This window comes from Malus sylvestris, chromosome 15 (genome assembly GCF_916048215.2).
Source record: "Malus sylvestris chromosome 15, drMalSylv7.2, whole genome shotgun sequence".
In the NCBI taxonomy this organism is placed as follows: domain Eukaryota; kingdom Viridiplantae; phylum Streptophyta; class Magnoliopsida; order Rosales; family Rosaceae; genus Malus; species Malus sylvestris.
Window position 1 is genome coordinate 37,383,570 of NC_062274.1, and position 24,241 is coordinate 37,407,810.

Sequence of the window (24,241 nt, forward strand, 5' to 3'; positions counted from 1 at the left end):
CCATTTTATGAAATTTATGAAATATAGAAAATACCTTACTCTTGTTTTTCATCAAAACAACCCACGTCATGCAAGTACAATAATCAATAAAAGTTACAGACCAATGGACACCGCCTAAAGTAGTAAGCTTAGATGGACCCTAGAAATTAGAATAAACTAACATAAATGGTACTGAACTTCTATTCAAACTGGGTCAAAAAGAAACACGGTGGCCATGAGTCAGTTCACAAACATCACAATTAAAGCTAGAAACTTTCGGAAACAAATTCGGAGACAATTTCTAAAATAACCAAACAAGGCATGTCTTAAACAATGATGTCTCAACCAAATCTCAGACATACATTTCGGCTCCCTTTGAGAACTATCAACCGACCAAGCTTGAGTTAAGCGACGAGTTCTCTTTGATGTCAAGTAATGTTAATACAGCTTCCCCTTCTTAGTTCCATAACCAATCGTCATTCAAGTTTGAATGTCCTTAAACACACAAAAATGAGGCAAGAAGACAACCAAACAGTGTAAGGTAATGGTTATTTGAGCCACATAAAAATGACCATAAGGAGGTGACGGAACCACAAGAATAGTAACAAGGCTAATGTTATTTGAGCCACATAAAAATGACCATAAGAGTAGGGGTGGCACCACCATTCACTGTGGTAACATCAATCTAAGTAGATGGTCTTATGTTTCCAACAACTTTAGAAACAAATGTCATATGTGCAACCATGTTCTAAAATAAGCTAGGCATTAGTCGGGTGGTAGGCTAGGGCCTAGCCCTAGGTGGCTAGGCAGGGCCTACGCGGGTGCCTAGGTGGACTAGGCAGATTTAAGTAAATATTTTATATTTCATGTAAATAAGTGTCTGCTTATACTTAAAATATATATAATTTCATCATAAACTACAAAATAGAATGACATACATATTATGAAGTATTGAAACTGTTGATCCTAAAAACTACCAAGCCTACGTGGTGCGCAGGCCAAGTAATTAGTAAGTTAATTACGTCCTTCGGTTGTATGCGGGGCGTGCTAACTCGTCGGCCGAGCTCAGCCGAGGAGTAAAATTTGTTGATCTTGCGTTGGGTGCGAAACCGACTTCTGCGTCTTGTGATTGTGACCAAGGAAGGAACACGTCTCGGCCTCTTGGGTTCTCGAACCTGAAGACAAGGCTACTATTCTTACGAAGTTCACAAATCGTCGTCGTTGGATTCGGTCACAGTGGTGGTATTCGTCAGAGTAAACTCACGTCAAATCGACACCAAAGTGTAAGGGCACAAATAGTCAAAGCGGATATATGTCTTAACAATAAACGTGGTTCGGCCGTCGGAATGCCGAACTCTAAATCCCACTTGAGAGTATCCAATCATAAACTAACTCGGCGTGCAATGTGTGGAGCCTAATAAACTGTAACACCCCACTTCACCGAGAAGGCTAATGAGATGACCTCGATCAATAAGGATTCCGAAATCCTTTTCGACCTAGACTTGGATAGATAACCAGTCACCCTCGACGCAGTGCTATCCATACCGACTGAAGATGCTACGAAACCGACTGGTTCTACGATGACAGTACTATCTATGCCGACTGAAGATATCACCGGTTGCCTTCACAGTGCTGTTTATCCAAACTGAAGGTGTGTCGGTGAAAAAAGAGAAGGAAAAAGTCTCAAGGTTGTTGAGAGAATTTGCGCAAGGCAGTTGTGTGTTGAATTGAAAGGGCCTTGAATGATGCACAACCTCCTATATTTATAGCATCAGGTATTCTCTAGATCGAGTTATAACCCTACTCGGATTAGGACTCCTCATTCTAACTAAACACTATCTCGACAAGTCATATTTTCACTATGACTATGAACCCAGTCCTTTATCAAGCCGCATTCATTCCAGGTTATCAATATCTATATCTTACCAAGACTCCTTATTGTGCCAGGATTCAATTACTCGTCTTGCAGCACGACTCGGCCGACCCAGGTTAGGAAGCCCATGAACTAGACGACCCATGATAACTTTTCGTAAGACCTTTCGGGCTGAGAATAGAACTCGGCCCAAACCAACATTTTGGGCCCAAACATTGCCCCCTCGCTTCTAAGGACCTTTTCGGCCTGAAATCTCTGGCCGAGCCTTGTCCTTGAAAAAGCGACACCAGACTCCACCTCCCGAGGTGCATTTATGAAGCACGATTGCACGATCTTGATCTCGTCAGACATCTCGCCAAGTGCCTTCTTCTTAGCATGACCTGATGTGTCTTTTCATCATTACCCTCTTGATCTGCGAGATTTTTTTTGGATTCCTCAAGATGTGCAGATATCCAAAGGTCCTCAAATCATTATACTTGTGGTCGCATGCCATCATGCAATCTCGATTTGCGAATATTTCGGTACCCTCGAGATCGTGCAGACACCAAAACGTCATTTCTTAATAAAAAGACGCCGTCATGGTATCATCATGACCCCTTAATCTGCGAGTTTTTTGGTTCTTTCTCCTGGGTCTGTTAATATTCTCCATAACTCCATAATTATTAGTGATCTTCCCTATCACTCTCCCTGTTTGATCTTCCATTCCACGAGTCTATAAATACCCGGCCTTCTATTATTCATTCTTTACGTTTTCAAATTTTCCAAACTTTCTCTTGTTCAAAGATTAAAAGAAAATCCCCTGACTTTCTCCTAGAAAACCTTCAAAACCATTTCCAATAGCCTCCTTCATCTCCAAGCTTTCTAAGGAATGCGACAAATGCGAGACAATCATCGATCAACGCTAAATCAAGACTCTGCACTTTGATAGCGACATGAGCACCCCCCACCAGATCCTTGGTCCACTTTTTAAGGATGTAGTGACACCAGCTATCATCGAACTCTTCAAGGAGCAGTGTCTAACACCCCTACTACAAGGGTTTGAATGGTCGAGGTGGGATTCAGCAAAACCCCAAGGCTCTTGGCCCTCGACCATTGCGACCTGGGCAGCCTGGGTTGCATGGATAGAAAAGATCTTCGGCGAGCAATGGAAAGCTCTTGGCATTTATGATGCCATTCGTCTTTCGTCTGTGGAGCTTGTCATGGACAATGAGCTTTTCATGGCAGCCTTAAGCCTCTGGTGCTCAGCTACCAATACTATGGTCCTCCCCCACGGCCCTATTGGCCCCACTATCCTTGATATTATCGTGATCCTAGGGACTTCCCGTTTCGGCATCCCAGTTGACGCTACCCTCTCGGGTACCCGTCGACCATCGACCTGAAGGCTCTTTTCAATGATCGGGCCATCGAAACGCTGAGCGGAGAGCATCAAGAACCCTCAAAGAAGGAAGTTCAGAAACTTTATAAGAACTTCCTCAACTATAACACTTTTTACCTTCACTTTGCCGGTCGAGGGGAGGAGAACCTACGGCGGGGAGAACACGAAGCCTTCCTCTTCTACTGGTATAACAAATTTATTTGTTGTACCAAGTCAAACAAATGCTTGGTCGAGAATATGCCGGTGGCCAAAGCAGTGGTTATCAGTCACACCCTGGCACTTAGTTAAGCCATTCTTGCCCATCTCCTGCGCTGTTTGGCTGATATGACCATTCACAAGATCAACCCAAACCAGAGTGGCCCCCTCTGGGTATTCCAACTCTGGCTGCAGGTTTATTTCGTCACCCTTCGACCAGAGCTTGCCAACTTTTCACCTACTGAAGCACTCAGCCTTCAGGTGGTTTCTCGACCAGTACCTCCTCACCAAGCTGAAGATGTGTTCAGATACTTCTTCGACCTTGATGCCCTTTCCGACGATGAATTCTTGATCTACCATCGTCGAGAATATCCTTTGTTGATCAAACTCCCCACATCAGTATGAAGTGTAGATGATGATGCTGATCTTCGTTAATCCTGGTGGTCGTTTGTGCTTACCCGCGACCTTCCACTTGGGTGTGACGCGCACCGAGCAAGTTGGGAAGTATATCACCCCCAATTCACTGCTCGGTAACTCGGCTATCTTCAGGGTTGCTCGGTGCCTCTTTTTACCTCTTGCTCGCTGCTGAGCCGAGGACGCCTATCTGGCTCTTCAGAAAAAGAGTGCAAGGATGACAAAAAAGAGTTTCAAGAATGGTGCCAAAAATTCCACCTTCGATCCACCGTTCCAGAATCCCTTAGCACTATCACTTTTAGTGATTGGTGGGAAGAGTATACCCAAACCTTTTTTGGTGCTCCGGTCGAAGACGTCTTGAACAAGATCTTCGGCGGTCGACCTAATAAGGCTTCTGCCCCCCAATCCCAAAGTAATGGTCTATTCCTACCTTCTTCCTTCGACTTTGAACTCTACTAATTTGCTTTTATTTTCTTAGGTAGTCGGTCACTGAAAAAGGTAGAAGTGGTCGCTGCGACTGCGGCTCGGAAAAAATCGACCATTTCCAAAAGGGCTAAAACCACTGCACAGGCCTTGTTGAGCAAACTACCTTTTCAAGAGGTCGAGCCGGCCATCGAACCCCCTCGACCCACAAAACGGGTTAAGAAGCTGGGGAAGAAAGGAGAACGGGAGATTCATGTTATCTCCAGTCAAACTATGAGAGCGACGACTCCTAGTGTTTCCCCTTCTACCCCTGTCGTCCAAGCTTCGACAGAGAAACGGCCAATTCTGGCCAAAGAAACAACCCATGTACGGCTTATTTCTCAAGTCGTTGGACCAGTTGTTGCTCCACTGGTCGAGGCGTCTACAGCTTCGGGGCCAGCTGCTACGCCTGTCTTGGAACGGGCGGTCCCCTTGGCCGAGAAAAATCTTCCAGAAAATCCAAAACACACGACAGTCGTTCTAGAAGAGAGCGACGGGAGCATTGAGATTCCACTGACGAGTTAACTTCAACCACGCAATCCACATCCCCCTGTGTCTGAGGTGGTTGTCCAAGTCAGCCCTTCTGCGGCCGATCGTAGCAAACGACCTGCCGTAGAGCCAGAAGTGACGGCGGAAACACCTGTTCATCCGCAGGGCTAGGACCTCAACATTCCTCCCCAAGAAGCCACTTCGGCTTTCGTAAGTACCCTTACCGTTTTTCTTTGGTTACTTTTCTGCCTTAGAACTCTAAACTAGGAAGATACCAAATGTCAGGTGCCTACCCATTCTTTTCATCAAAAATTTTACGCGTCGAAATGTGTTATCTATATTTCTTGGCCGCCGCAGTGGCCATCGAATGTAGATAACCTTCATCGGCCGCGTGAACTGAGAAGCAGTCTAAGACACTAGGCTCGGCCATTAAGTTTTTTAGGTTCGAGCAACGAACCCGAAGACATGGTCGAAGTCTCCTCTCGGCAGGTTTAAAATTAAAACCTTCTTGCTATATTCTTTCGTGATTTCCTTGTGCTTAAGCTGATTTTTTGTGTGCAGCCTTCATGGAAAGTCGAGTTTAAAGCTTTCTTGTCAAGCACTTCTAGAGCGGTTGGCACTTCGGCTACTACAACTGAACCTGCCGATTCAGCTACTCTGGTTTGGCTACAAGAAGTTTTGTCTCTCTCGGCGTCATAAGTCCTTGAGCGTAAAGGTCTTGATTTGTTAGGTGCATGCCTAAACGACCTCGGAGCAGATGGTCAAATGAACGTCGAGGCTATTGTTCAGGCGTCATCCATCTTGGAGCAAGTTCTGGAATCGTTTAGTGTTCTCGAGAACGCTCTTCGGGCTGATAATGATTTGAAAGCTACCATGGCCGTCCAAGACACTCTTCGTCCGAAGATCGATGTTTTAAAGGCGAAAGGAGAAGCCTTGGCCGACCTCGACTGTCAAATTACCGAACTGGCAAAACAAAGGTTGACTATTGTTTCTGAGCTTACGAAGGACATCGAGTCGGGCGACAAAGATTGTTTAACCGAGTATGCGGTGAACGCGAAGCGAGTCGAGCAGCTGAAGATGGACAAGAAGAACTGACAAGCCGAGGTCATAATGGGCTAAGTGAGGTGGCTGGAGCTGAAGGCACTTCTTGGAACTCTTTTTCCTTCATCGCCTTAGAATATTTTGACTGTAAACCATCTTATTAATGAAATGAAACAAACTTTTACTCTTGCATCTCCCATGTGACTGGGTAGTATTTTTTTATGAACTTTCCATTAATTGGCAACCTGTGAATAATACCGGTTTGATCTTTAAGATGGTATGCCCCTTCGCCGAAGACTTTATGGATGACAAATGGTCATTCCCAATTCGACGACCATTTGCCGAACTTGAGGTCTTTAATTCCCACGGGTAACACAGTTTGCCAAACTAACTCTCCTTCGCCGAACATTTTTTGTTTGACTCTTTGATTATAAGCTCGCTCAACAATTTTCTTTTGTGTTACTAGAAGATTGTAAGCGTCAAGGCGGTCTTCTTCCAAATCTTCTAACTCTTGTAACATGGCCTGGTTATATTCGGCATTGGACAAACTACTCTGCTCGATCACGCGTAAAGAATTTACACTTAGCTCGACCGGTAACATCGCATTATGTCTATAGGTTAACGCATATGGGATGGTCCCCGTTACCTATTGGGGTGAAGTCCGATATGCTCACAAGGCTTCATTCAATTTTAAATGCCACATGCCAGGTCTTTCTTTTATCGTATTTCGAGAATGCCGATCAAAACCTTATTACTCGCTTTAGCTTGTCCATTCGCTTGTGGATAGTATGGTGTGGACTGCTCAAGCTGAATTTTTAAGCTCGTTGTATACTCTTTGAACCTTCCGGTTGTGAAGATTGTGCCATTATCAGTTATGATTGTTCTTGGTACGCCGAATCTGGTCACAATATGTTCCTCCATAAAATCACAAACCTCCTTGGAGGTTAATTCGCCGTATGATTTTGCTTCAACCCATTTAGTGAAATAATCAGTTGCTACGAGTATCCATTCATGTTTCGCAGCTCCAGAAGATGGCGTAATTTTTCCGATCACGTCCATTGCCCATCTTTTGAACGGCCAAGGTTTGGTGACCGAATGAAGTAATTTGGCCGGAGCTCTTTGGATGGGTCCATGAATTTGACACTGGATGCACCCTCGTGCATACTCAATACAATCTTTCAATATGCAACCAAAAGTAACCGTGTCGGTGAAGTAACCAATGCATCTTGCATCTTGATTGATGGGCTCCGCAAATTCCTTCGTGTACCTCTGTGATTGCTTGGGCGGCTTCTTGCGGGCTGAGGAATAATAGTAATAAACCGTCCTTGCCTTTTTTATACAACTCATTCTAGTACGAGACGTAGTTTGTGGCATGGACCCTTATCTTTCGGTCGTGTTTGCCTCTGGGATTATCAAGGTATTGCATAATTGGCCTTCTCCAATCGCTTGGTAGTGTCTCGACCGCGCAAACATTTACAGGATTCTCTCATTCTAACAACGAAGGTAAGGACATTACTGGCGTCCGGATGACTTGGTTGTGCTGTAGGACTTGTTGATTAACCAAAGCCGGATATGAGTGCCGTAAAATGGGTATCATTGGTCCGTACTTGCCCCCCAAGAGTTGTGCTTCGGAGGCTATCTGAGCGAGTTCATCTGCGACGGTGTTCTGACCACGGGAAATATGATTGAACGTGATACCGTCGAATGACTCGGCTAAGTAACTGGCAACCATGTGATAGGGCGCCAGAGTGCAACTCATGCATCGAAAAGTTCCATTGAGTTGGTTGATCACAAGCTCTGAATCACCGAAAACGAGGACACGAGCAACGTGCAAATCATGAAGTACGCTAAGGCCGATAACAAGGGCTTTGTACTCGGCCTGATTATTGGTACAATCGAAATCCAACTTAAGGGAAAAGAACCAACGATTTTGGTGTGGAAACTGAAGGATGATCCCCATGCCGGCCGATGTCGACGTGCTGGAACCATTGAAATACATCGTCCAATAATTCTCACGTGTTTCCACCATTCTGATTTCAACATCATTGCCCCCGAACCCATATAGAGAAAGGTGATGGGCAAAGAAATCAGTAAGCCCTTGTCCTTTGAAGGTTTTTTATGGGACGTATTGCAAACTAAACTCCAATAGTGCCAATGTCCATTTCCTGATTCGACCTTTGACTATTGGCCGAGTAAGCATATATCGAATGACATCTGTAGGGGTGATGACTTGCGTAACGGATGGGAGCATGTAGTGTCGGAGTTTGGAGGCGGCGAAGAGCAAAGCCAAGCAAAGCTTCTCGACGGGTGAATAATTGATGTCTGGAGTATTGAGGTTTCAGCTGAGATAGAAAATAGCTTTTTCTCACTAGTATCGGTGTCATACGCGAGGAGGCAACGGATTGATTCTTCAGCTGCGAAAATGTAAAGCTTAAGGGGTTTATCATGTCGAGGTGGTACGAGGACTGGTGGAGTTACAAGAGCAACCTTGATTTGTGTGAAAGCTGCTCGATGTTCTTCACGCCACTCAAACGTATCTGAGTCCTTAAATTTCAATAGTGTAGAGAATGCCATCATTTTGCTAGCGGAATTAGCTATGAATCGACGAAGAAAATTTATTTTCCCGAGCAAGGACTGAAGTTGTTTTTTGGTAGTCGGTGGTGGGGCGTCAATAATCGCACGAGCTTTGTTCACGTCAACCTCGATACCGCAATGGTGGACAAGAAAACCTCAGAAATTCCCGGCCGACACACCAAAGGCGCATTTGGCCGGGTTCATCTTAAGGTTATGTCGTCGCATACGAAGGAAAGCTTGCCGAAGATCATCAATATGCGTTCGGTGACTTTTTGATTTGACCACGACGTCATCAATATACACTTCTATGGTAGTGCCAATTAGGTCATGAAAAATGGTATTCATCGCGCGTTGATATGTAGCACCAGCGTTTTTTAGACCGAATGGCATGACTACCCACTCGTAGGTTCCAAGTGCCCCCGGGCAGCGGAAAGCAGTTTTATGAGCATCGGCCTTGGCAATAAATATCTGGTTATAACCGGCATGTCCATCCATGAATGACAGCATGTCATGATTAGCCACGGTGTCGATTAGCAAATCTGAAATTGGCATGGGATATGCATCCTTGGGTGTTGCCAGATTCAAATTTTGAAAATCAATGCAAATGTGTAGGGCCTCATTTTTCTTGAGCACTGGTACGATATTCGCCAACCACTCGACGTATCGAGCGGTTCGGAAAACCCGGCATTTAACAGTCGAACAATTTTGTCTTTTATGCCAAGCTGTACTTTGGTCGAGAATCGGCGATGAGGTTGTCGAACAGGCTTGCAACCAGGTTTGATACGTAATTCATGTTCAATAAGGGTCCGGTCGAGACCCGGCATCTCATGATAACTCCAAGCAAAATAATCTTTAAACTCGTAAAGCAATTGATGAAGTTCAACTTTCATGGCATGGGGTAATAACACACTAATAAATAGCGATCGAGGATCATCGCCCGTTCCAACATTTATTTCCTCTAGAGGATCCTTAATTTGGGGTTAGCTGTCATCGAGGTCGACCGGTGCGGCCTGAACTTTATCCAATGATAGTACCAGGCCATTATCCTCTTCGGCCAAAAATTCAATTAAGTTGATGCCCGAATGCGGGTGCTTGGAAATAGCATACCAATGGGCCAGCAGGCGTTCCATTGTGGATGAAACTGCGGCCCGACACCTCTGGGGAGTAAATTGGCCAAATCGAGTCTCGCCGAATCCTGGTGGACAGTCTCGGCGCCTACCTCGATGGCTTTCTGGACTGAGATCCGAGTCAGCTGTCCATCTTCATTAAAACCATGTAGGGTAATATAGCCGACGTGATCATCATAATAGCGGGCCTGAATCATGTTGGTTTCAAACGGCTGAGTGTCGCCGGGGTGGACCACAACTGATTTACCATCCCAAATAATGAGAACTTGATATAAAGAAGAAGGAATGCAATTCGCTTGATGAATCCAATCCTTACCAAGCAAAGCATTATATTTGGTCTTGGAGTCAACGATAAAAAATGCGGTCATGTGATTGCGACCTGCAATGTTGACCTCTAGAGAGAGTACTCATTTGGTCTGAGACTTGTCACCAACAAAGCTACTCATGGTTATTCCTAAAGGAATGAGTTCGTCGTTGGATCGTCGTAATGCTTTCATGATAGATACAGACATGATATTGACCGTTGCTTCGTAATCGACAAAAATCTTGGAGATTGGGTAGCTTTCAATATGGGCCGTGACGTACAATGGTTTTAAATGCTGAAGATTAGTCGAGGAAGAACGGGGAAACAAGATATCCAAGGTTGTTTTAAGTTTATCATCGCCGTTTGGTGACTCATCTTCCATCGTAGTGACGAAATCAACTTGTGTTGCTTCCTCGGCGACCATATCACCGTCCAAGGAACTTGGTTGGTGTGTAGTCAACTAAAATTCGGCCGGTAGAACATGGACCATGCTGATCTCCATATTTTCAAGGACTCAATGGCTCATTGGATCCTGGTTGTCATCTTCTAAGGTGGTGAGGACTATAGCATCGTGTATTGGAGCATTCATGACCGGATTGCTGTGCGTCTTAACATATTCATGCGCTTATGCCACGCAATCCGACTCTATGTCATTTTGACTATCATCTTCGGGCTTGCAAGCATTTGGTGTCGGACTCTACTCTTGCCGTATTTTAAGAGCTCGTTCCTCATAGGCGATCCGGGCATTCTTGGTGTCCAGGTAAGTGTCCAGACATGCCACCTGTTCTTTCTCATCGATCATTAAACCGAACAAGGATACAGCCGAAAAAACTTCGAAGTGATATCGAAGGTGTTGAAGGTTTTCAAGAGAAAAAAGGAGTTCGGTTATGTCAATATCCGTGTATAGGTCGACCTCGAAGCCGAGAACCCTAACTTCTTGAATGTGCTGGAATCTGGCTTTTATTGCTGGATCAGTGGTTTTTTTGGATGATCTGCTCAGCATCGGGGCAAGTTAATGCCAGGTCAAGAGCTTCTTGGCAGGCCTTAGGCAACCCATACAAGTCGTTGGCGGAATATTTCTTGTGAAATTCTTTCATATATTCTAATGATTCGCCGAGGAATGGGGGGTGTAGATTCCTCCAAACTCTGATTAGTGGTTCTTTCAAAGGTAACGAGGGCAGTTGGCTTTCAACCTCTTTCTTAAATTGCTCGAAATGAGCTTTTATTTCCCCAGGTCGAAGAAGAAGTTTGATGCGCTTCTCGGCTGCTTCAATGGTAGTTTCGAAGTCCTAATTGGTTTCCTTCTGCCCTTGTAATTTAGCCATGATTGTTGGGGTTGGCCGATCATCTCTGTTTCCTGCTGTCTCTTTCGGTTGCGATTTAGTGTCCGAAACAGGCTGGGTCGCTTGCCGTCGAGCCAAGCAATCTATATGCTGACGTCGATGTTTCTAAGATTTAGAGGGCGTGGTATACATGCCGGTGGGAGAATTGTAGCTGTACCAACATTTGTCATGTGGTTCAGGTGGCCTGAAGGTTTTTTTATTTGCTGATGAGCTCGAACTACTGAAATTACGGGAATAATAATCCTCGTTGTAAAATGGTGTGTCGAAATCAAGGCGCCTTCTGACCGATGTAGGACCATCTATCTGTTTCCTTGGGCCGAGCCTGTCAAATACTTTCTGGCGCTAGCCTTCACTAGGTTCATTTGAAGGTTTCGCTGTAATTGTCGATTGGTGTTGTGATGTCGGCATCTGCATCGGAGGTAGTTTCCTCTTAGGCTTAGTTAATACAACGGGTGCCTTACAATCGCTACATAGAACTATTGGCCTGCCATTTCCATCTTCGCTGGAGTTTGACATGGACTCAACTATGGCAGGTCCTGAGAGTTCGGTGGGTGGTGTATTAGAAAACAAGTCGATTTTGAGTCAAGGTTGGGAACCTTTCTTTAGGATATGTGGTACTATTGGCCCGCCATTTTCTTCGTCATTGTAGTTTGACATTGGTTCAACTATGGCCGGTCCTGAGAGCTCGGTAGGTGGCGTGTTGGAAAATAGGTCGATCTTGAGTCGAGGCTGGGAGTTTTGCTTTCAGATGTGTTGTATTGGGGCAAATTCAACCTTCTATTTTCCTTTGCTCTTGGGCAAACGGGCGTCTACCATGCCGACTGTTGTTGAAGGGAATGGATCTGTATCAACCGTCATGTGTTTTTCAAGAAACTTTAACTTGCCTTTGTTAATCCAGCTCTGGATATCATCACGAAATATGACACAATTGTTTGTTGCATGCTTTGTCGAGTTATGGTATTTGCAATATGTCATTCCTTTAAGTTCTTCGGCCTTGGGAATATTATGTGATATCAAAGGTATAAACTTTTGATGTTTTTGCTATTTCTTCAGTGGTCGAGCGGGTTTTAACCTCCTTGAAATTAATTTGAGTCAATGCCTTGCACACGTATGGTTTATCTATTACTATCTTGGCCGTGTCCACGCTGACGTACTGAGATTCCTCTCATTCGGTCGACGCGTAATTGATCGTAGGGTTTTTGTAAATCGTCCCTCGAGATGGAGGTTTCGACATCTTTTCTTCTCGGAGCAAATAGTCATATTGCTCGACATGGTGGGCTAATTCATACATATCCCGAAAGTTTGCCCCCAAAAATTTCTTTTTGTATTCTACATCGAGTTCGTTCAAAGCAAGTCTAACAAACACGACTTCAGGGAGAGGTACTCGCACTAATTCCTGGCCGATTTAAATCTGGTAAGATAATCCATTGGTGACTCATCAGATGCTTGAGCCATCCTTGCCAACGAAGAAACTGACATTTCCATCCCTGGCCGATAAAATTGCTCGTGAAATCTCTCGACCAATTCCTCCCAGCTTTGGATGGAATTAGGTGGAAGGTTGATATACCAGGCAAATGCTGAACCTGTTAATGAAAATTTGAACAACCGCAGCTTGTGAAAATCACTGTTGACATCTCTGCATTGCGTGGTGAAACGAGCCACATGTTCTAACGAGGATAAAGATGATTCTCCAACGAAAAAACTAAAATCTGGAATTTTGAAACCTTTAGGATATTCGAAGCGTTCCACGTAAGCTGGATATGGATGGAGGAATTTAGGGAACTTTGGCCCCTTTTTCATGGCCGAATCAATCATCCGCTGGACCTTGGTTATATCGACGGACGTTACTTCCACTCTCTGGTCGGGTCCATCTGTCCTGCTACTCGTTCCTTTTTTTTTTTCTAAGTCAATTGGCTTGAGCCGAGTAGGGATTGGCTCAGCCTGTACTATTGGCAACAGATTATTCCTTGGTGGTAATTGCCGGGAAAGATCGAATGACCTGTCATCCCAGACCTTGCTAACCAGTATTTCAAGCAATCTATTTTGTACCTCACTGGTACTATGTATCACGTCGTTCAGTTTATCGATTCCTTGACTAAACGTTTGTTCAACCGCCCTAGACTATTTGTCAAGTCGTCTTTGAAGAAATGATCTTTTTGGTGGATCAAAGCCTTCACCACCATCCTCATCACAGTCCTCCATTATCCCTTCATTGAGAACGCATGTGTTTTTGTTAGGGATTTCTAGACTGCAAAGCTGACCGCCAAGACCAACTTCCTTTTCTCGGTGAGTCGCGCTTGTGGACTTAGGTGTCACGGCACTAAGGGGATTTTGTGCCTGTGATACACTTTGTCCTATGTTCTGAATTGGCAAATCGGTTGTTAATTTTCCCATAGCTATTTTCTTTTTAACTGATCATGTTTCAATTGGCATAAACTTCGTAGTTTAGCACTGGGTCCCATCGGGCGTGCCAAAATGTTGATCCTAAAAACGACCAAGCCTACGTGGCGCGTGTGATGGTATTCGTCAGAGTAAACTCACGCAGAATCGACACCAAAGTGTAAGGGCACAAATACTCAAAGCAGGTATATGTCTTAACAATAAATGTGGTTCGGCCGTCGGAATGCCGAACTCTAAATCCACTTGAGAGTATCCAATCATAAACTAACTCGGCGTGCAATGTGCGAAGCCTAATAAAATGTAACACCCCACTTCGTCGAGAAGGCTAATGAGATGACCTTGACTAATAAGGATTCCAAAATCCTTTTCGACCGAGACTTGGATAGATAACCAGTCACCCTCGACACAGTGCTATCTATGCCGACTGAAGATGCTGCAAAACTGACTGGTTCTACGGTGACAGTGCTATATATGTCGACTGAAGATATCACCGGTTGCCTTCACATTGCTGTTTATCCAAACTGAAGGTGTGTTGGCGAAAAAAGAGGAGGAAAAAGTCTCAAGGTTGTTGAGAGAATTTGCGTAGGGCAGTTGTGTGTTAAATTGAAGGGGGCTTGAATGATGCACAGCCTCCTCTATTTATAGCATCAGGTCTTCTCTAGATCGAGTTATAACCCTACTCGGATTAGGACTCCTTATTCTAACCAAACACTATCTCGACCAGTCCTATTTTCACTATGACTATGAACCCAGTCCTTTATCAAGCCGCATTCACTTCCGGGTTATCAATATCTATATCTTGTCGAGACTCCTTATTGTGCCAAGATTCAATTACTCGTCTTGCAGCACGACTCGGCCGACCCAGGTTAGGAAGCCCATGAACTAGACGATCCATGATAACTTTTCGTAAGACCTTTCGGGCTGAGGATAGAACTCGGCCCAAACCAACATTTTGGGCCTAAACAGAAAAATAATGAAAACATGGGGAACAAGGATATAAGTGTGTATGCAACAAGTCTTACTGTTTATTGAAAAAAATAAAAATGCAAAATGAAAAGTTATATATTTTCTGTCTAAGTGAGTCGCAACCTAGCCAGGTGCCAAGACGGGTCTGGGCAGGCTAGGCGGGTGCCTAGGCAGGAGCCTCAGAAGGTCTAGGTGCCCTTTCTTAATTTTCAAACGCTTAGGCATTAATTAGGGCGGTGGTTAGCGGCCTAGCGCCTAGGCGGGGCCTAGATGGAGCTAGGCGAGGATTTTCAGGACAGTGATATGCAGTAGCACTGGAGTTAGTTATCCAAACATTATTTACAACAGAATCAGAAACTTTTAAAGCTTTACCCTTGTTACCTATAGAAGTGATCAAGGTTGTGGCTTGCTCAGCCACAAGTTCTTGTTCATGCTTCGTCTTAGCAAGGGTTGCATGTTGTTTGCTGTGGTGAGCATCTCGTTTTGTTCTTCACCCTTCATGATAACCAATTAGCTCATAGCATTTGGCTTTTGAGTGTCCAAGAAAATTGCATTGGGCACAATTGCTATGTCCAGTGCGTTCGGATAAAGCAGTATAAGGCCGGCCACCTAAACTAGATGAATTAGACTGATTCTGAGGGAGACGGTTACGGACAACCATTGTTTTATCATTCTTCCCCGAGCCCTTCAATACATCCTTCATGTCTAACTTGCGACGTACATAGTCATAAGATGCTTGAAGGCTCAAGGTTGGTTCTTCGGGCGGAACCTCACCGAGAATTGGTTCAAACTCATCATCAAGGCCTCACAGGAAAAGGAAAACTCGCTGCTGCTCCTTGTGATGCCTGATAAATCTTAATATCCTTTTCACAACTCATGGATACCTTAGTGAAGTGATCTAACTCTTGAAAATTTTAGTGAGTTCACCAAAGTTGGTAGACACAGGCCTCCCATTCTGTTGGAGGCGTGACACCTTCTTTTTCAAGGTATAAATTGACGCTTCATTCTTCCCATCAAAGAAAGCAGTCCACAAGGCTTTCTAGATGTCAGTTGCAATCGGTAAGCTAATATATCGCTTCATCAGTTCTGGCTTCATGGAGGATAGAAGCCAACTCTTGACTTTTTAGTCCTCGGAGTACCATTCATCGTACTTGGGATTGTCTTTGGCTAGAGCCTTACTCGAGCAACGAATATATCCCATCTTCTTTCGTCTAGCTATGTGCATCTCAATGAGAGGTTCACATAGGTCATAGTTGTGTTCATCTAGCAATGCTCCAGTATTAAAATCAGAGGTGTCAAACTGAACAACAACTGGAGTCAATACAAGGGGGTGATATTTATACGATACAAGCCAATATAATCTCGAATAATAAGGAAAATAAAATTAATTATAATAGTTACTCTTAGGCCTAATCGGATAAATGGTCCTTGTGGTGACAAGGTAATCGGAAGATAGCCCTTGTGGTTAAAAAATTAGGATTTAAACCCTCGTGGTACTAGTCCGTTAGCAAATTTAGTCCAAAAGTAATTTTTCCGTTAAATGTCTGTTAATTAAAGGGTAAACATGTACTTTAACTTGTGCACCTTCTTCTTCCTCCGCAGCTGCATCCAAGTTCAATGTCTCGACTTTCTGTCGACGATTACAGCGAGATTTTCGAACAAAGCAGGTCCTTGGAGTGGGTTCCGAGCTAAGATCGCAGCCATGGCCGGTGATGGTTATGTCGATGGGTCTTCTTCGACACGAGTGGGTTCGATTTGGGGGCGTTGGGAAGGAGCAGGCCAGTGCCAATCCTAGTTTTTCTCCCCTTCTGCCGACATGGGACTCTGCGCAAGTGACCCCTCCCTCTCCATTTATTTTTTAAAATGCTATACCAACCATTTGTACCACTATTTGTGAGGTGTGTTCTAACAAAACAGGTCCTTGGAGTAGACGACTTTGATTTTGGAGGGTGTTTTGCCAGAAGGGTTCTTGGAGAGGACCGAAGACAGGGGGATGGTAGTGAAGTCATGGGCACCGCAGGTGGTGGTGTTGAAGAATGAATTGGTTGGTGGGTTCGTGACGCTTTGCGGATGGAACTTGGTCCTGGAAGCAGTGGTTGCGGGGGTTTCGATGATTGCTTGGCCGCTGCACGCAGAGCAACATATGAACATGAATGTTTTGGCGATGGACATGGAAATGGCATTTGCTGTGGAGCAAAGAGATGAGGAAGATGGGTTCGTGACGGTTTGATTTAGGAAGACGCCTTCGAAAATCTCGTTGTAATCGTCGACAGAAAGTCGAGACATTGAACTTGGATGCAATTGCGGAGGAAGAAGAAGGTGCACAAGTTGAATTACATGTTTACCCTTTAATTAACAGACATTTAACGGAAAAATTACTTTCGGACTAAATTTGCTAACGGACTAGCACCACGAGGGTTTAAATCCTAATTTTTTTACCACGAGGGCTATCTTCCGATTACCTTGTCACCACAAGGACCATTTATCCGATTAAGCCTTACTCTTATAACTAGGAATCTTAAATACACAAAATTCGAGATAAACCCTAATATTTTGCTTTTGGCAATAAATGTACTAACAAGTAACAAGTTGTGATCATTGAATCCCATAAATATACAAGAAAATGTCGATTAAAGTCTTTGTATCTCCTTTATATAGTTTACTAATTTGCTTGAATTGTATATCGTCAGCCCATTTTAGAAGTTTTTACACCGAAAAATAAAGAAATTAATTAAGGGGATGAACTACGAGTACAATTAAGTCTGAGATGAAAATAAAAGCATGTCTAGATTCCGGAAAAAAGAGAGAAGAGAACGCTCCTTATGCGAGTGCCCTGAATCTTATGATAAAAACAAGGGAACTTTAACGAAAAGTTCTCGGTACTGTTCACTTTAACGAAAAACCACATTTTTATACTAAAAAGTCAATCTTGATACTATTCACTTTACTCCTTATTTTGTCCTTATCGTCAAAACTCAAAGTTTTCAAGCTATTTTCATTAGTTTTCCTTGAAAACAAAGGAAAACTAATGAAAGGGCTTCAAATCTTTACATTTAAATCAAAAACCATCTACTAACTTTATTTAATGATAAGGACAAAAGAATAAAAAATAAAAAAAAATCCATAAAGAACTCAACTTGCGCTGGGCTCTTTAAGATTCATATGTTGATCTGTATATTCTATGTCAGTCATGATTCGTACTTTGTGGGATTGGTAGGTTTTGCTACACTCATAAGTTGAGGCTTCAAGTCTCTGTAAGCATTCAAAGTTCGTAATATAACGAGCTGCGCGCATCCCCCCATATAACTTGATACAACAAATCCTTCATCCAAACATCTCAGAAACAAGAGAGAGAGAAAATGGATGCATTACCAACACCAGCCGACTTCAAACTCAACAACATTTGTTGGAATTTGTCGTCGGGGTTGGGGTTCGTATATATGCGCAGAAGTTGCAAAGGTTGAAACCCTTGAGTTTCAACGTAAAATTAGCATCACAGAGTGCAACATGGTAAGATTAAAACCCAGAAATTCAAAAGTAAGTAGAGACCTCACATGTGTTTGATTTTGAGACCTTCAAGCTCTCGGGCATTAATGGTGTCGAGGTCCACATTGCACCGATCCCACATGTAAGACCACCATTGTGATCTTTGCATCCCAGAGACTTCAAATATGCTAAGTTTGGGGTTGATTTGTGAAGGTAAGTGGGAGAGAGAGCTTTCTTCTCTCGATGCTAAAGAGATTGAGTTCGAGAGAGGCGGGAAGAATGTAGTACCGTTAAATTTCATAAACAGTGTAGTAAGTTTCATAAACAATGTCATAAGTTTTCATACATAGTGCAGAAAGTTTCATAAACAGTGTAGAAGCTTCATAAACAGTGTGAAGACACGTGCGTCCGTGCATCAAAATTTTTAAATTTTTTTTTTAATATTAAAATTATGTCCTTTTCATTAAAATTTAAGTTTGTTTTTTGTCCTTTTTGTTAAAATTTAAGGGTTTTTCATTAAAATTTAAGTCTTTTTAATTAAATAAAGTTATAGCATGGTTTTTTTATTAAAATAAACTTTGTCCAAGCTCTTTCATGAAAGTTCCCTAAAAACAATTGAAGACACTCCTAGAAGGAAAAAAAAAAAATCATTACTTGATTAATTTTTATATGACGAGATAAAAGAATAAAATAGGGTATCGTACCCTTTATTAAAAGAAAAAAAAGGGTACAAATACTCTTTAATTTTAAGGATAATTGTAATGGAAATTCACGCATAATATTTTACCTTAACAATGTAATATGACATTCAATGCAAAAGTCAATTTTAGAAATTTTGTGTTATATTGATTATAACCTTACCGCATGTATTCGCTGACTGAAAACTTTGACAATTATAGTGCAATCTTACTTAATTTTCTTCTAATTCAGACGTTGATTGTTAATATGAATAACGGGATTAGATGGGATTGAGGAAAAGGAACCTGATGTCCTAGTGTTTCCAACATTAATGTTTCATAATTAATACACTTTTTACTTGTTATACCATCAACTGTTATTATTAAGTGCATTTAGACTTTCACATATTTAGTTTTGCCATAATAATTCTCATGTTATTTACTTTTAATTTGAATCTATCGCAATTGTAAATTTAGTTTGATTTGATCCTTGTTGGAACGACACTTACTTATTACTATATTACATGAATGATATTGTGTGCTTGCAATTATCACACAAAGTTTTTGGCAACGTTGTCGAGGATCAAGTTTAATTTAAGGGAACTTTAATGAAAAGGTCTTGGACTAAGTCTATTTTAACAAAAAAACCATGCTATAAACTTTATTTAATGAAAAAGAATTAAATTTTAATGAAAAACCCTTAAATTTTAATAAAAATGACAAAAACACTTAATTTTTAACGAAAAGGACACAATTTAAAAAACAAAAAACAAAAAAAAAAAACAAAAAACCTGACGCGTGCGCAGTACATATACACTGTTTATGAAACTGAATACTGTTTATAAAATTGAACACTATTTATTAAACTGCACTATTTATGAAACTGCACTATTTATGAAACTGAATGATACTATACTATTTATTAGTTCAATTTCATAAATAGTGTCTAGTTTTTTGTCCACTTTCACAAAATGATGTCTAGTTCTTGATCATGTTTCATAAATAATGTCTAGTTATTGGGCCCAGTTTCATAAATAATGTATAGTAATTGGTACAATTTCATTAATAGTGTCTCTTTCTTGGTCCGGTTTCATAAATAATGTCTAGTTATTGGTCATAATTCATAAATATTGTCTAATTCTTACTCCAGTTTCATAAATAGTGTATAGTCCAATGTTCAAATTATGCCTAATTCTTGTTTTCGTTTCATAAATAGTATCTACTTATTGATCCAGTTTCATAAATGATGTCTACTTATTGGTCTAATTTCATTAATAGTGTCTACTTATTGGTGAAGTTTTATAAATAGTGTTTAATTCTTGGTTCAGTTTCATAAGGTTTGAAACTTAGACCCTTATTGGTCAAGTTTTATAAATAGTGTTTAATTCTTAGTAATTATATTTAAAAAGCTGTTTTCAATTACCAAATTAAAATTTCCTCACTTTTTTCATACCTACAATAATAAATGTAGCTTTCCATCCTATTTCTTGAGCTTAGGTGTCATCTTCGAGAAATTTTTCCTTGTGCCCGTAACACAAATGATATATTACATGTTATTATATAAGTGTGGTGGAAAATTTTATTTTTTTATGTTATTAATTTTTTAAAATCAAGATTCTCACAACTTGTATGGAGTGTACCATCCCGTGTTCTGGGCACATTGAAAAGTTTCTCATCATCATGACTACTATTAGAAAACAACACCACAAAAATAAAACAGGAGAATGTAATTCAATTCGAAGTTTTTTTTTTTTAATTCTATGCAAAAAAAAAAAAAAACTATTAATGTAGCTGAATTATGGGACAAAAGGTAGGAGAAAAAAAGTGAACTGGGGGGTGGGGGGATACGTGCCTAGTGCTAGTGGGTTTGTTATGTTTTTTTTTTTTTAGTCTTTTGTCCTTATTATTAAAATAAAGTTAGTGGGTGGTTTTTTATTAAAATGTAAAGATTTGAAGCCATTTTCATTAGTTTACCTTTAATTGAATTTACTTTTGTGATATTTTTATTTTCTTTTATTTTCATTTTTTTTGTTTAAATTCTTTTGGTGCATTCTCACTCTTTTTAATTGTTTCTTGAAAGTGAATGCTTAGAATGCGTTTGTCGGATTGCGTACTACTTGAGTTTGAACCTGAAATTGAGAAAACTATTTGGGAAATAAGTAAGGAACAAGGAGAAGTCAGTGAAAAAGAAAATTGGCAAGAGGATAAGATGGTGTTAGTTTAGAATGAGATGATGGGATCCACAACTACATCGAACAGTTATTGTGACGAACAAGAAATCGTCGCGTAAATAAGAAATTTGCCGCTTAAAATTATAAATGACGAAAACTTCGTCACCCTAAGTTGGTTTTCTTTATCTAACTTTAATTTTTTAGTGGTTTCTTTGTTCTGCGCAAGGCTCGTAAAGAAAGGTATTGCACGACGAAAAGAAATCACTTCGTCGTGCAAATAGTTATACGCAACAAAAAACTATGTCGTCACTTCAAATTAATAGGGCGAAGACAATTCGTCGCATATACCTGTGGGCGCGATGAAACTAAACTCGCCACATGAAGATTAGAGGGACAAAGGGTTTTGTGCATAAAGTTTTAAGGGACAAAAGGTTCGTGCAGCAAGAATAGAGTGATGAAGAGATCATTTGTCGCATAAAGTTTTAAGGACAAAGGTTTCTTTATGGTAAGATTTAACTCTATCGTCACTCTACTTAATAGTGAAGAAGAATTATTGCGTCGCGCAAATCATTTTTTTTTAAATTGTTTATAATTTGAATTTCAAAACAAAATAATTTTGTTTGGTTAAATTTAATTAAGAACAGTAATTGATAAAGAAGAATATTAATTTAAAATAAATATGGAAAATGTATGTACAAGTGGGAAAATTTTTAAATGTATGAATGTTTAATTAAAAAAAAAAACTACAATAAAAAGTCATCAAAGTCAACTTTTGTGGTTGGCTGTGCTAGGTGGGGGGCCTGGGAGGTCGAAGTAGAAGGATGAAGTAGCGGCAGGGATGTTGAAGTCGAACAACTAAAGCATGGCGATGATTTGGGTCATCTTAGACTCTTAGGCAGCAATATGAGCTTCTTGGGTGGCGATATGGCAGACTGCGTCGCAATGTGCTCATGTTGGACAGCCACTTGATGCTCGAGTTCTGCTACTTTCTTCGTCAACGATGCTACTTGTCCTGAGGTAGAGGTGGAAAATAAGGCTCTCGTCTCATGATGGCGGGCATTTTCCATACCCGATACATTCCCTGCCTAGGACGAAGTCCCTGGTTGAGGGTGTCCATCATGATTGGAGACCTGCATCCTGGGGTGGGAAGCCATTTCTTCAAGGACAGCCTGGCTTCTTTCCACCATAGTAGCCTATAATTATAAAAGCAAGTTAATTAATATTTATATAACATTTATTTAAAATGAATAAGAATTATAAATTTAAAAATTACAAAAACTTACATGGAGCTCCTCTGTGAACTCATCCCTGGGCTGCACGTACACTTTCTTGAACATGTCAATCTTCGAAAACTTCAATCCCGCCAGCATTAAAAAATAATAAAAATTAGTTATTAGTTGTGTAATTTATAGTAATAGTAATAACTTTTTTTTGGAAAAATGTGGTTACCGGACATCACTTCTCCATCCTATATGAAAAGCGTCAGGAGCCGCAATGGTGGAGAAGCTTCTTCTTTGACCTATTTATTGCGTTGGCCTTGGCTCCTTTCTGTTAAAAAGAAATGAATCATATTAGTGTCGATATTAATTATAAAGTATTAAAATAAATTAATAAACGGAATTGAAGTATTTATAAAATATTATTAATCTATAATAATTTATATAATTCACTTACCAAGTATTTTTCATCCTGAAAATGGGTACAGAGCTAGGCCCAATTTTGAGGGCGCTTCACCAACTCCAAGGAGCACCCGTGTGCTAGAGTGTCAGCCGAATCATTGAATCTCTCGAAATAGTTGTGGAGGTCGCTCTTCCACTGAGTAAACCGGCGGGGAAAAGTTGTTGGATGTACTTGGCTTGATTGGCATCAAGGTCCTCGATGTCATAGTGATGTTGCAAATACGAAACAAATTAATCAAAGTTAAGAGTTATTAAATTTCACAACTTTACTTACAAAATAATGAAAAAAAAACAAAACTTTACTAACCGATAGCTCATGAAGAACGGAGTCCTTGGTCTCCTATGGGACAAGTTTCCAAGACTCCCACTACATGGGGCAGTGGTGGCACACAATAGAGCCAACATCGTCAACTATATGGTTGTGTTGCTCCTTTGTTGTTGTCGCCCGATGTCGAGCATCCCATGAAATCTTTATACGCTCTTGGGTGGTGTAGGTGAGTTGTGACGTGCCAATGAGTCTGCATGGACCCCTAGTTTTTTTATGACCTGCAAAATGAAATAAGTTAGTGTAAAAACAATTTAAATAATCTATGAAAAATTCAACAGAACTTCCCCTAAACATACAACATTTCCCATAACCCACAAACAAATAAACAACACAACCAACACAAGTACATAACAATTCACATGTAGAGGAACCGAATAAAAGTATATTACATTTATTAAATTAAAATTTTGGAGAAAACAATGTATTACCTATGTTGGCTCCCTCTCCTACTGTGGTGGAAGCCGATGCAAACTCATCAACCTCATCGATAGGCTAAGGCCGTCGATGAGAGTGCCAAGACACTTAGTAACGAATGAGTCACCGAAGAAGTCAATGACATAGGCACTATTGACATTGTGGCCTACGGTGGATGTACGACAGCCTTAGACATTGAGGCTAGTGCTAGGGGAGCGGTGGCAGAAGTAGTAATAGGTGGTGGAGGTGTCGGATGGGACCTACTGACTTACCTACGCTGCCTAATCAATTATGAATCTACAAAATCCAATTGAGCGACCAACATTTAAAACTATGTTATTAATACCCATTTATATAATCAATACAAAATCCTAAAACTTAAAATGTAAAAATTGAACCTTATAATTCTACAAGTAACACAAAATTTATGAACTTCTAAAAGCAACCCTAAAATTAGTTAATTAATACAAAAAAAAAATCAAATTTATACCTACAATCTAAATATTAATCCTAAATTTATAAAACTAAATTAAAAGAGTAAACTTACAAATGTTTAAGTTAACAAATTTAACAAATTAATCCCAACAAATAATACTTCATCCAAATCGTTTTATTTTTTTTATTTTTTTTTATTTTAACCCTACATTAATAATATTATACCTACAACAAAAATATTAATTCTCAAATTAAAAAATGGAACTAAAATTCTAAACCTATGATTTTAAAGTTAACAAATGAACAAGTAAACTTACAAAATATAAAATAATTCTAAAACTAAAATTTTAAACCTATAATTAAAAAGTTATAAAATAATCCCTAACACTAATATGTTAATCCTAACATTATAAAAAAAAACCCTAAACTTACAAAATTCAAACAAAAAATTATAAAGTTAACAACTTAACAAATTTAAGTAATCTAAATGAAATTTGTTAACATATTAA

General features: G+C 40.7%; 1 protein-coding gene across 1 annotated transcript; it reads left to right on the forward strand.

The window, feature by feature from the left end:
• The first annotated feature begins 16,244 nt into the window (after nt 1-16,244).
• Nucleotides 16,245-16,772, forward strand: LOC126602949 (UDP-glycosyltransferase 88F4-like). The gene is made up of 2 exons (XM_050269749.1): nt 16,245-16,286; nt 16,473-16,772. The coding sequence occupies exons 1-2, from the start codon at nt 16,245-16,247 to the stop codon at nt 16,770-16,772; spliced, it is 342 nt and encodes a 113-aa protein (XP_050125706.1).
• Nucleotides 16,773-24,241: the final 7,469 nt, after the last annotated feature.